Consider the following 13,313-nt stretch of genomic DNA (forward strand, 5'->3'; position numbering starts at 1 on the left):
TTTTGAGTATCAGGAATGATTTCTTCACTCTGTCTGTTGTAACCCGCAGTACAGTACCCAGGACTAACGTTTACCGACTAGCTTGGTCTACGCTTCCAGGGATCTGCTACACTGGACAAATTACTCGGGCGGATGCTTTTGCAGCACTGTTGCAGCTCATGACCTGCTCGTGAGCTCACGCTCGCTGTGGGTTGGACGCCAGATTTTTTTTTGCCGTCGAGCCTGCAAGGCTTATCAGTTCTCGAGGATTGGCCGAGGCCAGTCAGTGGCTTTTGCCGTCTGTCTCGTCGCATTTTGAATCAATTGTGCCTTGAGTGCTCAGTGCAGTTTTGAATCCTCCTGGGGGATCCCACAGCCGCTGATTGTGATCCCAACTGATGTCTTGGTGAGACAAATGCTGTGTTAGATAGCTGCAGGCGAGTTTTAAATCTGATTATGCTTGTCGTCAGTCAAATATCTTTCTACTATGAGGTTAAGCATCAAGATACAGTTAGTCTCGGCTTCCGGTTACACCTCAATATATATCCTGCCACACGCATAGACAAACACCAATCTTCAAGAACCTAATGCTCTATTTTCTCCCAGGATTGAATTAAATCACCGACCTAAATAGCAAACAATGCCGAGAGTACTCTAGCATATCTAGATCGCCCGTGTGGTTGATAGGTTCACGGGTAGTTGAGTAGGTATGCACCTTGCAGAGGGGCTGATGACATATTCGGAGGCACCAAAACACGCCTCTTCCCATCCACCGCCATCCTTCCTCACACCCCAACTTCACCATGTCTGTCGTTCAGATCTCCTCAAAGGAGCAATTCATCTCGCTGCTCAGCGCATCGCGCCTAGTCGTGGCTGACTGTAAGTTCCTTGGATCCTACCCCGCCGATCCTGTCTTAGCAATCACTAACCCAGGCCTGATCCAGTCTACGCCGACTGGTGCGGACCATGCAAGACTATTGCGCCAGTTTATGAGCAGCTCGCGACACAGCTCACTCGTCCAAAGCAAATCACCTTCACGAAGATCAATGTCGACCAGCAACAAGACCTCGCCAAAACTTACGGTGTCACAGCGTATGTACACCCTACAAGAACCGCCCAGCCAGCCCAGCCAAACCCTACAAGCCAAATTATACAAACCATTGAACAACAGCTAACAGCCTGAATCCAGAATGCCAACCTTCATCGTCTTCAAGAACGGCCGCGTGAACGAAACCGTCAAGGGCGCCAACCCGTCAAAACTGAACTCAATCGTGCAAAAGCTCGCCTCAGAAGCAAGCCAATCCGACGACGCCAGTCCCGGCGAAGGAAGCTCCGGCGACACTTGGATCGGCGGCACAGTGGCCAAGGGCTACAGCGACATCACAGACCAGGTTGACTTCAAGGGCCTGGAGCTGTTGAACCGGGACACGGAGCTCGCAGCCCCGCGCACACTGTTCGGCACATCGAAGCCCTCCAGCCTGGCCGGCAAGGGCAAGGGCAAGGGCAAGGAGAACAGCGCCGCGGACTGGGTGGAGAGTGACACGGACGAGCAGCTGATGCTATATATCCCCTTCCAGTCCACGCTCAAGGTGCACTCGCTTCAAATTACCTCCCTCCCGCCTGCAGATGGCGATGACGAGACTCCTATGCGGCCACGGAACATTCATATTTACAAGAATACGGCCCATGTACTTGGATTTGACGAGGCGGATGGGATTCCACCTGTGCAGAAGGTGGAGATCCAGGCTGGAGATTGGGATGAGAAGACTGCCACTGCAACGGTTGGGTTGCGGTTTGTCAATTTCCAGAGTATTACCTCGCTGGTTCTGTTCTTTATTGATGGAGATGGGGAGAGTGAGAAGCTGCGCGTGGATCGCATTCGGGTTATTGGTGAGGCGGGCGAGAAGAGGTCCATGGGCAAGTTGGAGAAGATTGGTGATGAGCCTGGCGAGTAAATATAGAATACTGGATTAAAGAATTTTATATGACAGAATAGCTTGAGCTTGAGCTTGGAGCATCAATCGAGCTCGCATTGGCGTCCTGACCCGAGCTTTCAAACCAAGCAGAGCGCAGTGTTGGTAGCACTACCGCATTGTTTATGACCATGAAAACTACTCGTCAAAAAAAGATTCCACAAGAAAACCGATCATATTCACATGTATCAAAACTAATAGCTAGTCCCCGAAGGGAGATGTCCGATCCCAAACCAAAAGGTCTCATCCTAAAAGAATCAGAAAGACCTATAAAGTAAGAACCGATGTGCAATTTCATTTCTCTGTGACGCAACTGACACCTGGGTAACATCACTGAAGGCCAGACAAATGACCGTGGATGTCCAGGCAACACGGGTAATCCTTAGTTGCGCCGCCGCACGAAGAAAGAAAGAAGAAAAGGAAAAGCTGCCCGGCGAGTTCGAGCTTTTATGTCCTGCCCGGACGCTGGGTTTTTCCGACCCCCCTTCACCGAGCAGTTTTCGCACACAGAAAAAGTAGGGGCCTTATGTAAGCACCGACGCGAGGAACTTTTCTTCGAAGTTTTTCCCTCTCTTCTTCTTCATATTATTATTATGGTCGATGATGAGTTTTGGATTCTATGATAGGAAGAGACTGACTCCCTTTGGGAGCGTGATCTCACTTTTAAACCATTCACTGAGGCCATTTTATTAGTACTGCTGTGTATACAGCATCCAGCGTCCAGGGTGTCCAGGTCTTCTGTACCGCTGTTGGAACTTGATACTCTCATTGGTCTTACCTTTGCTGCTCTTTGATCTGAGAGTCCAGCAGGACCGCCACAGAGCAGATATAAATCATGTCAGATACACACTGCATAACAGTGTCCTCGCTTAGCAGCCGATAACATTATTCAGACCAAAAAGCAAATTGCATATCTTCCAAGGACCTTTGGGGACTAGGAGCCACACACCAGACCATATCCAAATCCACAGTACAAGAAATTGAAGCATGATGCAATATTTGTTCCGTCAGAGTAAGGCTGAATGCTGAATTGCATCACCGGGCCTCCGGCGGTCATGGTGCATATCCATATCTCGGCCTGGCGAATCCACATCGGTACGCTCCCGTCTCGCAAGGTACACACACTGGTTGCCGACCAGCCCGTGGTCCGTCCTGCACACAAAACGTGCATTGTTTGTTTGGATCACACGGCCCGCGGAGCATGGAGCCTGGAGAGCCGAGAATGGAGAATGGAGAATGGAGACCGCCGTCCCTGGTCCGCAACTGGAGTTCTCGCGCTTGGCAACACGAAAAGTGACCGGATATTCCGCGCTGCAAAAGCCGTGAGGTTCGTCTTGTCGCGGGTGGCATGTTAGTGGCATGTTGGTGGCTTTTTTGGTGTTTGGTGCCGGCTACCTTACCGAGCGCAAGAAGCGGATTGTGGCGGCTATTCGTATTCACCGGATGCCTCGATCTCATCGGTCCCCATCGTCAGTCCCATATATAGTAACGTTGGCGCTGTAGACTGTCGATGTTCCTCGTCTGTTGTTCTAGATCGGGAAGTGTGTGTGTTTGCCCACTTGCTGCTACAGTATAGTGCTGTCGGCCCACAAGTCTGGGTCGGTGCCTGAACCCAACATGGACTGGACTGGACCCCCGATCCATGGACGCCGACCTTGGAGATGCACGATTTTCGTTCCAAGTGGATGCGAGATCTGAGTTGAGTTTCATGTTTCAAGTTTCATCCCTCTGCAGGTCCCAGATAGGTGTATTTCGTGATGAGATCCCCGGTTTACCCGACCCAAGGAATGGAGCTTCTGGTTTTTCAGGCTAAAGTCCACAAATTGAAGACAACTTTCAATTATGTTGCGCAGAATCCTCCGTCGCAATGGACCGGGAGACCCGCTTTCTCGATACGAGTCAAATTGGCCTGGGTTTTGTGTTTGTGTGTACAATGTAGGCTGTGCGTTTCCGTGTACTCCGTACTGTGTATTTGCTGCCCGCATTTCGTGCTCGTGCTCAGTGGTCAGTGGATAGAGCTGTGGCCAGACTGGCAAGATCGCTGTTGATGTGCAGGGAGCTATGAGCTGGACCGCGCTTTTAGCTGAGAAATTTGAGATTGAAGGGAATGTGCACGATCGAATGATGTTCGTCATGTATACTCGCCACCGGGAGGGATCTCCCCCAAGTTCAGCTCGGCTTTGGTCCTGGTTTCAGCACGTGGGACCAGATCTGGCCACTGGCGCTGGCATGCGTTGCTGTCCACCTGTGCAAAATGCAGTAGGACTGGAACGTGGAAGACAGCTGAATCGTTGGCCAAAGGGTAAAGGCAAGCCCGCGTTTTCCCAAAACAGTATTTGCAATATTCCCAAGCTTCATCGTCAAAATTTATTACGTACAGAAGATTGAGTGATGATCTGCTCCAACGTCAGCCCACTTCCTTGGTTTTGAGCCGTGGACTGTATACACTATCTGATGGCAAATGGAGCCGGGCGATCGTGATAGACACGGTCATCCGCTCGACGGTATCTCCCCGAGTCTGACTTAGACTTGCGCCACTTGCATATAGTTATCGCTAGACGGGGGATGGTGCGTTCTGCAGGGTTTTCTGGTGTTTTCGGTGGATACGAACTACGGCATATAGACTGAAGATATTCGTCACGCGAGAATATAGTGTTGAACCTTGTCAGGAACCTTTTTTTTCTTCTTATTTTGCTCCAATTCTTGAGTTTGGACGAAGAATTGACTCTCTAGTCTCTCGGGCCCATTCCGTGCTTAAGATATGGGGGACCAATGAACCCGAAACCCATTGCGAGAACGGATCAGATAGTGCACCGTGTTCTTTGGGGGAGTAGCCTCTAGGATCCAGTCGTACCAAAGAATGGTCCGAGAAGATACGACATCGGAGGATCGAATCACTCACCACATCATCCTCCATTAACCCCCAATCACCCCCAATCATGCCCCAATCATCCCCCCAATCATCCCAATCAATTGGCCCACCACGGTCCCCATCCAGGAACACCCGATAATTGGGTCAGCGGGGAGAAAATGCAGTTCCTGTGCCAAGGCTTTGGGTTTCCAGACGGTTCGTTCTGGGTCAGGAACAGGAAAGCTAGTCTTCAAGTGTGAATACAGTAGTCTCGCGAACAGCCAATTGGCAGATAGCGAGGTGCCAGTAGGGCCCTAATGCACCACGGCTCACTCCATCCCACCACGGGATAGATCCATCTCCGCATTTTGGGTGTATTTTACACAGTTGTACCGCATACAGATCTTGTCCAATTTCCATTCTCTTCTCTAATTTGTGGGCTCACCGGAGGCCGATCCATACCGCGGGTGGAAACGAGTGGGGGCAAACCACGAACCATTCCCGAAAAGAGAAGCTTTTGAAAAAACCTTGAAAGCGTGAACTTGCTGATAACGCCATTGGTTGTGCTTGCTTTTTGGCTATAGCTCGGGCTTAGGAGGATAGCTGTGTACTAGTTGTGCTTGTGTGCTAGTGGGCTAGTGTGAAGGGAAGGGGATCTCTAGGAAATGAACCCCGAGTGACGGGGACTGCTCGATGCGCAGAAGATCTTACCTGAAACGAACTGCTTTCTCCCCGTGGCTTTTTTTCCCACGTTCATGTCGGCAAGGGCGAAGCATGTGCAGGTGGAAAGTCCAGTGGTCAGAGATCCGAGCGTGTCATTTCTTCTAGAATAGCAGGTAGCGAGCGATGGTACGGCTGATCTCAAGGTTAACCACGGTGGCCAGAGCAAGGACTGAATACTACACTGGGGTTAGTGTCGGAGGCAAACTTTGGAACTGAGATCGCGATTCTGGAGTCCGGAGTATGCGGATACCGAGGGATTGAATGTGAAACACCTGCAGTGTAGGGCTAAAGCTCTAGTGAAAGTTTGTCTGAAATTCTCCGTGAGTCCACACACACACACACACACACACACACACACACACAGACACAGACACAGACAAACAATATTCCCACATCATACCCGTGGACTCTGAAGAGCTTTGCACGTGTCTACCTAGGTATCCACGGTGCTCTGATGCACGTATTTTCCTAAAACGCTAAACCCGCTGGAGACCCATGGATTCGCCACGCTGGTTAGCCGAGTTTCCTCCCCGCAATTCTCGAATGTAACATGACATCTTGAGACACGTGCTCCGAGGACCTTGTGGCTTCGGCGTGAAGCTCCCTTTAGAGCGTCCCGTGCGTAGAACCACTTCCAAGGTTGGAGGGTGGCAGTGCTGGTGTATCTCTAGTCTCGAGTCTCTAGATTAATTAGCCACGGGTGTGATAACAAATTCGGCTTAGAGACCACTGTATACAGAGGCAAAATATAATAAAGTACTTGAGACGACACTAAGAATGTTCCAATCCGCCTCCCTCCAACATCCCAATATCCCTCATCTCGCAGTGACAGTTAATTAGAGAGTCCATTAGTGACCAATTGGTGATCATTAGTCAATTGCAAAGCCCACCCTCGAGCACGTTTTTCTCCCAACTCCTGCTGTATCCAGCAAAGTCACCTAAACAATGATCAGAGTCAGGCCAAAGCTCTCCCAAAACGGAGCAACTCCACGAGAGCACACCGCAAAGTATAGGCTCCGCAAAAAAAAAGCGACCATGAACAATAATGCAACGCCTCGCACGCCGAGAGGGTCTTGCTTGGAGAAATGTCAAAAGTCAAATTAAGGGAAAAAAAAAACAAAAATGGAAAAAAAAGAGGAAAAGCAAGGAAAAGAAGGAAAAACCTCGCCAAGGCCCCGGTGCACGCTAGTGTAACCAGAGGCCTCAAAAACGCGTGTTCTATCCCGAGATACGGTGAACTGGCTGTTTCAGATTCAGGCTTAACGGAAAGGGCCGACCAAGAGCGAATCCACCAACTGACCGGCTCCCCCACATGGAGGATCTGCGTATATCAATGATTTCTACTGTCTCCGGATAGAGTATGGTCGCTTCTAGATGACTCTCTACATCTGGGGAGGTCTGTACTCTGTAGTTAATAGTGTACGATAGGCAACTTAGTATGGAATACAGTAGATTGGATAACCCAATCACTTCGATGGGACAGGATGATACAATATAAACGGCAACCCGCGGATCTGAATATCGCTCAATTCCCGCTGTCAAGCCCACTCTCCTGGAATTGTCTGGTATCTGGGATCCGTGCTCTCACACCTCGGAGCCACTATCCGCGTAAAAAGAGTGATAATCTCCATGTCTAGGTCTGCTCCATTACGACACAACATGACAGGGCCTCGACTCCGCCGTACGCCATGGCACGATTGAACACAACCGACCCTTCAGTCTCAGTGCTAGATCTTAGACTACGGTCTGTTCCATGTGACGGGCGCTAGTGTCAAGGCAAAATATCATCCCTGCAAGTGTATCGATGTATCTCGGTCGCTAAGGGCCGTTGAGAATGAATTTCCTCCAAAGCGGATCTCCGTCTCTGCTCCACTCTCTTTGTGACGTTTCTCGTCTAGGTTGGCGTGTATCATATGGTCTGATCTGTCCAAATCCCGAATCCTGGTGGCGTGGAAATTGGCCTCCAGTATCTTATTGATTCTGGTTTCTTCCATTTGGGGTTACTTTGTTGCCTTTTTTCGACGGGACTGGGGCTTGGAAATGCACTGTTAATCATATGTGGGTACTGCTCCTCCGAACGGAGGAGAAGTTTGTTTTGCTACTGTAGAGGCAACATGCATAGAGAGAAATTGAACCCTTGCTTGACGGGCGCAGTCGGCCTTCGGATCTTGGGAAACTCTCCCGATGCTATGCATAAGTGACAGCTTCGACTCGTCGCCTTTGCTGTGTGTCGGATACGAGCATGAAGATCTCCAAACGGTTTCTCGCATCCTTTGCGCCCTCTCTCTTTTCCCCATATTCCGATATTTCATGTGCCGCTCTGATTCGTCGGGGAACTGAACTTGGGTCTCTCCCTTCCCGGCCAAGCATCCTCTGTTAATTTTCTTTTTGCCAATCGCACGGTTGTTTTCTCGATTTGTGTCTGTCTATTGCACCATTCCGTGGACTCCAGTATATACCTTGGCAGATCAACTGGCAATTCCTCTCTGTTTTTCGGGGGTCCATCAAGGTCCATAGAGGACCACTTAGTCCCCTCGGCTGCATTGGAGGACCTTCCGCGGACCTTAGTGATGGAACTAGGAACTGCCCGCGTCAATCTCCAGTCAGCTCCACTCACGTCTTTCTAGAGCTGTTGGTTTTGAGGCTAGAAGGTCATCAATTTCCTTAGGCCGTTTGTAGTCGCCATAGCTTAGTTTCTATCCCGTGTACTCCCGTGTGTACAGTACAGGACAGTAGTAGGGGTAGCCCGTGTGAAGTCAAGTCCAGTTTTATTTTCTTCCCGCTCGGTACCGGTGAGCTTGAAGCTTGAAGCTCTCGTGGCGAGTCAGTCGAGCACAAGCACGACGATCGAAATTCGGCGCGAATTTCCAACTAGTGCCACTTTTGAACTTGCTTCTTTTTGGTTTCTTTGTTTTAGCTTCGAGCCCGTGGGCTTAAACATCCACTCGTCTGTGCGACAACGGTGGCGGCAAGGATTTCGAGAGAAGAAAGCAAATAGTTTCGAAGCCAATATGACACAAAATTGAGAAGTCGAGGTATCCCAAGCTGTGAGCTTAATCCCTCCTCCGTACAGCTATCTATAATATAAACAATTGTGGGTCTTGTTGACCCTATATCCTATGTGGACTTTTTCTCGAAGAGAGGATGACAGCCTTCCATGCATTCTCCAATCTAATACGAACACTCCTTGAAACTCGGAGTTATAACTCCCTCTCCCTTAGGATAAGCCATGGTGTATAGAGTGGATAAAGACCGACTCATTCTGGCTAAAGTGATCAGACCCCAATTTCCAGAGTCCACCGTGGCGCGCATTATTGGCAGGGGAAGGTGGAAGTCTCCGCCGCGCGGCGACACTTGGCCCGTGAAGGAATAGCGGGACCACTCCAGAGCCACTCCAGAGCCACGAAGAGAGGAGCCTTGGGGTCGCACTATCTTTAGTGACCAATCAGACAGTGTCGCGGGACTCCGACATGATGAAATGCCGTACAGGGACAAAATTATGAATTTCATTTCCACTGGGATTGGTAGAGCTTGTGCCACAACCGTCAACATACCACCTTGCACCATGCATACTCGATGTGTCGGATTATGCGCCCTCTTCTCTCAAAGTTGAGATCAATCACAGCACAGTACAGACGATGTCATGGCCTTTGTCCCCGGATCTACAGGTCATCAAGTGAGACGAGTCGTGCCATCACATCACCATGCAATCGGAACACATCACTTCGCGACCATGGCTGACCATGGCCAATGATATATTGGTGAGACCAACTGCAAGCGTCTAAAATTGGGTCTGAACTGTCAGCCTGCTGGTGTGGTATTGGTAGGGTGTTATCATACGGTCGAAAGAGAGAGAGAGAGAGCATGTGTTCTACGCACTTCAAGACACACTGTACAGTATACTCCCCAATCATGCATCTTAGGGCATGCGGAACCAATCACCCGGAAACCTTCACGAAGCGCTTATTCGACACTCCAACGCAATTGAGTCTTTTTTTTCCCTTGTTACATCCAATAAGCGTTTTCAGTTGCCTATGTGGTTCTCGCGGCTGTGTCCCCCCGCAGCTGGTTCCTGCAGTAGGCCGCGCAATTGGACGAATATCGCCTTTGGGCGTGCATGCTGATGCTGTCTGTACTCACTGGATATTGAATTCTAATACCATTGACGTGTAGATTTTGTTCTGGACAGGTACTGTACAGTGTACATGAAAATGTACTGTACGTGTCTCTCCAGTAGGTGACTTTCTACATATAACCAGTGCGCGCACCCTTGCAGCGGTCGGAAAGAAACACACGCGATGGTGTCGGATCCATGTGGCAAACCGATGCAAATAGTGGTCTCAATTATTGTTCTCTTTCTCCAAGATGAAGCTAGAGCTGAAATGACTTGGAACTCCGTGTCTTCGGTGATCACCGCGCGGAAAGGTCAGGATTAGAGGCCATGGGGGAGTAAGCTTGGGCGAAAGTGTAGCCAATACTGTTTCACGATCCAGAGGTTGCACGGTGGTCGCCACCGTTGATAACGAGGCAAGTTCCTACGATTTGCGTGATGCACGGTGAGCTATGGCCTGTTCCCAAGAGGGTAAGTGATGGACTGATGGGCCAGGGAAAGTTTCCACTGGATGATCACTTGTGCCGTCTGAAATGACGAGAGACTGTCGATCTAGTAAAAGACGTGAAAGAGAGACGGCACACAGCGTGGGGCGTGTAATGTACTGAAATGGGCAAAATTACGTCCGACCTTTGATAAGAGAATTGTGTCACACTCTGGGGGGTTTTTTCAGTTATTTTTATTCCCCCTCCGAGAGACTGTGTGCAGGGAATCAGTTATCTAGTTGCCTTCTCTCAGTCACCAGTCAGATCTGTACTGCTCATTAACTGGCCATACTCATTTTGGGGCAGTGACCGAGTCAATGGTTTTAATTTTAATGTTTGCCCCACGACTCGTATGCGATTGGCCTCCGCCTCGGACTGGATAATTCTTTCTAGATTACCGCTTTGGTCCATATATATAAATATATATTGAAATAATAATAATTCGAATAAATAATACCGATAATGTCAATATTAAATTATATAAATAATATTTGAGACAAAGTACCCGGTTCCTGGCCCACACTAGTGACCCGGCAAGTACAGAAAAGCAGATCACTCATTTAATCCACCGCGACCTCTGCTATCTCTCATCGCTCTTTTTTTTTCTATTTCCCCGCCTATTTTTCGACTCTCTCTCTCTATCAAGTCCTCTTTTTTTTTTTTTTTAACTGTACTTTTTTGGGTTTGGGGTTCCTTTGTGGATTTATTTGGATCTCGACTCTTCCCTTCTTTTTAACTATTGTCTCCCGGTTCCCAGTAACCTGTCTTTCCTTCGACACACACTCATTCCTCTATAACCTAATAGCTTTGGTTTCATTCCTTCGACCAAGAACACTCATCACTATCATCACCATCATCACCATCATCACCATCATCACCACAATTCAAAATCACCCAACTTCTTCCGACTATAATCCCATATTAATTCGACCGTGAGCCTTTCGTTTGGTTACCACATTCCCACCAGGTATGTATAGATATCATCATCAGAGGGAGACGGGAGCATCAATTGACACCACCCCAACAGTACAATGGACTCAACATACAACATGGCACCTACTTCGGTGCAAGGACAGCCTTCGTTTGCATACTACCCCGACTCAACACAACAGAGACAGGGCCACTACCAGTCAGAGATGTACTATGGACAGATGCAGTATGGTCAGGAGCAACCACTTTACTCGCCCCAGCCCATGATGAACATGCACCAGATGGCAACCACGAATGCCTTCCGGGGAGCGAACATGAGCTTGACGCCTATTGCTTCGCCTCAACCATCTCAAATGAAGCCTTCAATCATGGTGCAGGGTTCTCCTGCCTTGATGCCCATCGACACTCGGTTCATTGGTCACGACCTGTACGCCTTCCCATCGACTCCTCCACTGTCGTCCTCGGGAAGCTCCATCAGTAGCCCACCTTCGGCCCATGGCACGCTACCAACGCCAATTCACGACACTTTCTTCACCTTTGACAAGGTGGAAGGTGTCAAGGAGGGCTGTGAGACCGATGTTCACCAGGAAATCCTGGCTAACCCTGACTGGGCCCGAACCGATTCCCCACCGATGACGCCTGGTGAGTTTTATAGATCACAGTCAATGATACCGCAGAATTGTGGATCGATCATGCAAGGGAGAAAGCTAATTGTGATGCAGTCTTCATTCACCCCCCCTCGATCACTCACACCTCGGACTTGTTGTCTGCCACTTCTTGCCCCTCGCTTTCCCCCTCCCCCTCTCCCGTCCCGAATGACCTGCTCGCTCCCCACGGTCTTCATGCTTCTTTCTGCGACCCCCGCCAGCTGACTGTTGAGCCCTCTGTCAATGTGCCTGCTCAGGACCTCCCTCCTCTTCCCACGCTGTCGTGCGAGGAGGAGGAGCCCCGAGCCGTTGTCGGCAGTGCGTCTGTGACGCTCCCTGTCAACGAGAACCCATCTCCCTCTTTCAGTGCTTCTACCCAAGACCCTCTGAGCTCGCTGCCTACCTTTGATAGCTTCTCAGACCTTGACTCGGACGACGAGCTGAACCGCCTCGTGGAGTTCCACCCGGCTGCCAACGCTGTCTACATCGGCGACAAGCGCCAGCGTACCGCCTACTCCGTCGAGGATGATGGATTCCTCAGCGAGCACAGCCTCGAGGACTCTGACGACTCCGAGACCTTTATGCCACACGGTATTCCCTCGTTCGAGTGGAACCACGCTGCTCAGCCCCAGGCTGAAAGCGAGGAGGACTTCGAAGAGCCCAAGACCAAGAAGCGCAGCGTTCGCAAGTCCCGCAAGGCTTCGCAGGACGAGGCTCAGGCCCGCAAGCTTTCCGAGAGCAGCCACTCTGACTGCTGCTCCGACGATGGCTCCGTCGACGCCGACTGCTCCGAGTCTGCCCCCGTCTCAGTCAACCGCCGCGGCCGCAAGCAGTCCCTGACCGATGACCCTTCCAAGACCTTCGTCTGCACTCTCTGCTCTCGTCGCTTCCGTCGCCAGGAGCACCTCAAGCGTCACTACCGCTCCCTGCATACCCAGGACAAGCCCTTTGAGTGCAACGAGTGTGGCAAGAAGTTCTCTCGCAGCGACAACCTCGCTCAGCACGCTCGTACCCACGGTGCTGGCTCTCTGGTCATGGGAGTCCTAGACACCAGCGACGCCAGCTCCATCTCATACGACGATCAGCACGATGCCGGGGCGCTAGGCGATGTCATGTACGACCAGGCCGCTGACGCCGGAGGTTCCTCTTCAGACCGCCGGGCGGCCAAGAAGCGCAAGCGCGATCTGGCCTAAGCCCTCCGTGTTTGATTTCCTTTGTTACGAGACCAGGAGCTTCCTACTGCATATAATTATACATTCTGTCGTCTTCTGGCTGGGAGCTCGACTTTGGTCTTGGGTTTGGCGTCTGGGCATCTACACCTGGTATTGGTGTACGGGACAAGGGGTTCCCATCTTTTCAGCGTTTGTCTTACACTACTTCTATGGGGGAAGATCATACAGGCTATGATTCTACCCTAAAACGGGTTTTGATTTTCTGGCGAGTTTACACATGGGCGCTGTGTTTGGTCCATGGAGAGAGCAATCAAAAAACAACAAAAAAAGGGAACACTGAATGTTGGCATCTGTCTCATCATATAGATGCTGGGGTGTTGAATATTTCCTTTGTCTTTGTTTTTCTCATTGTGTCTGTTTGTGCTTTTTTCCTATGTCTCTT

The 13,313-nt window shown here is 50.2% G+C and overlaps 3 protein-coding genes across 3 annotated transcripts; 2 read left to right on the forward strand and 1 right to left on the reverse strand.

Annotated features, from left to right (window-relative positions):
• Positions 1–782: 782 nt before the first annotated feature.
• Positions 783–1,934, forward strand: N7511_010424 (thioredoxin-like protein 1; the record flags this gene model as incomplete). Its single annotated transcript, XM_057132801.1, has 3 exons — positions 783–858; positions 924–1,071; positions 1,169–1,934. The coding sequence occupies 3 exons, from the start codon at positions 783–785 to the stop codon at positions 1,932–1,934; spliced, it is 990 nt and encodes a 329-aa protein (XP_056980789.1).
• Positions 1,935–2,959: 1,025 nt separating this feature from the next.
• On the reverse strand, positions 2,960–3,313 carry N7511_010425 (uncharacterized protein; the record flags this gene model as incomplete). Its single annotated transcript, XM_057132802.1, has 1 exon — positions 2,960–3,313. The coding sequence occupies one exon, from the start codon at positions 3,311–3,313 to the stop codon at positions 2,960–2,962; it is 354 nt and encodes a 117-aa protein (XP_056980790.1).
• Positions 3,314–11,153: 7,840 nt separating this feature from the next.
• sebA (putative C2H2 transcription factor (Seb1)) lies at positions 11,154–12,892 on the forward strand (the record flags this gene model as incomplete). Its single annotated transcript, XM_057132803.1, has 2 exons — positions 11,154–11,694; positions 11,775–12,892. The coding sequence occupies 2 exons, from the start codon at positions 11,154–11,156 to the stop codon at positions 12,890–12,892; spliced, it is 1,659 nt and encodes a 552-aa protein (XP_056980791.1).
• Positions 12,893–13,313: the final 421 nt, after the last annotated feature.

The sequence above is a fragment of the Penicillium nucicola genome (assembly GCF_028828085.1).
Source record: "Penicillium nucicola strain IBT 29836 chromosome Unknown utg000010l, whole genome shotgun sequence".
NCBI classification, from domain to species: Eukaryota; Fungi; Ascomycota; class Eurotiomycetes; order Eurotiales; family Aspergillaceae; genus Penicillium; species Penicillium nucicola.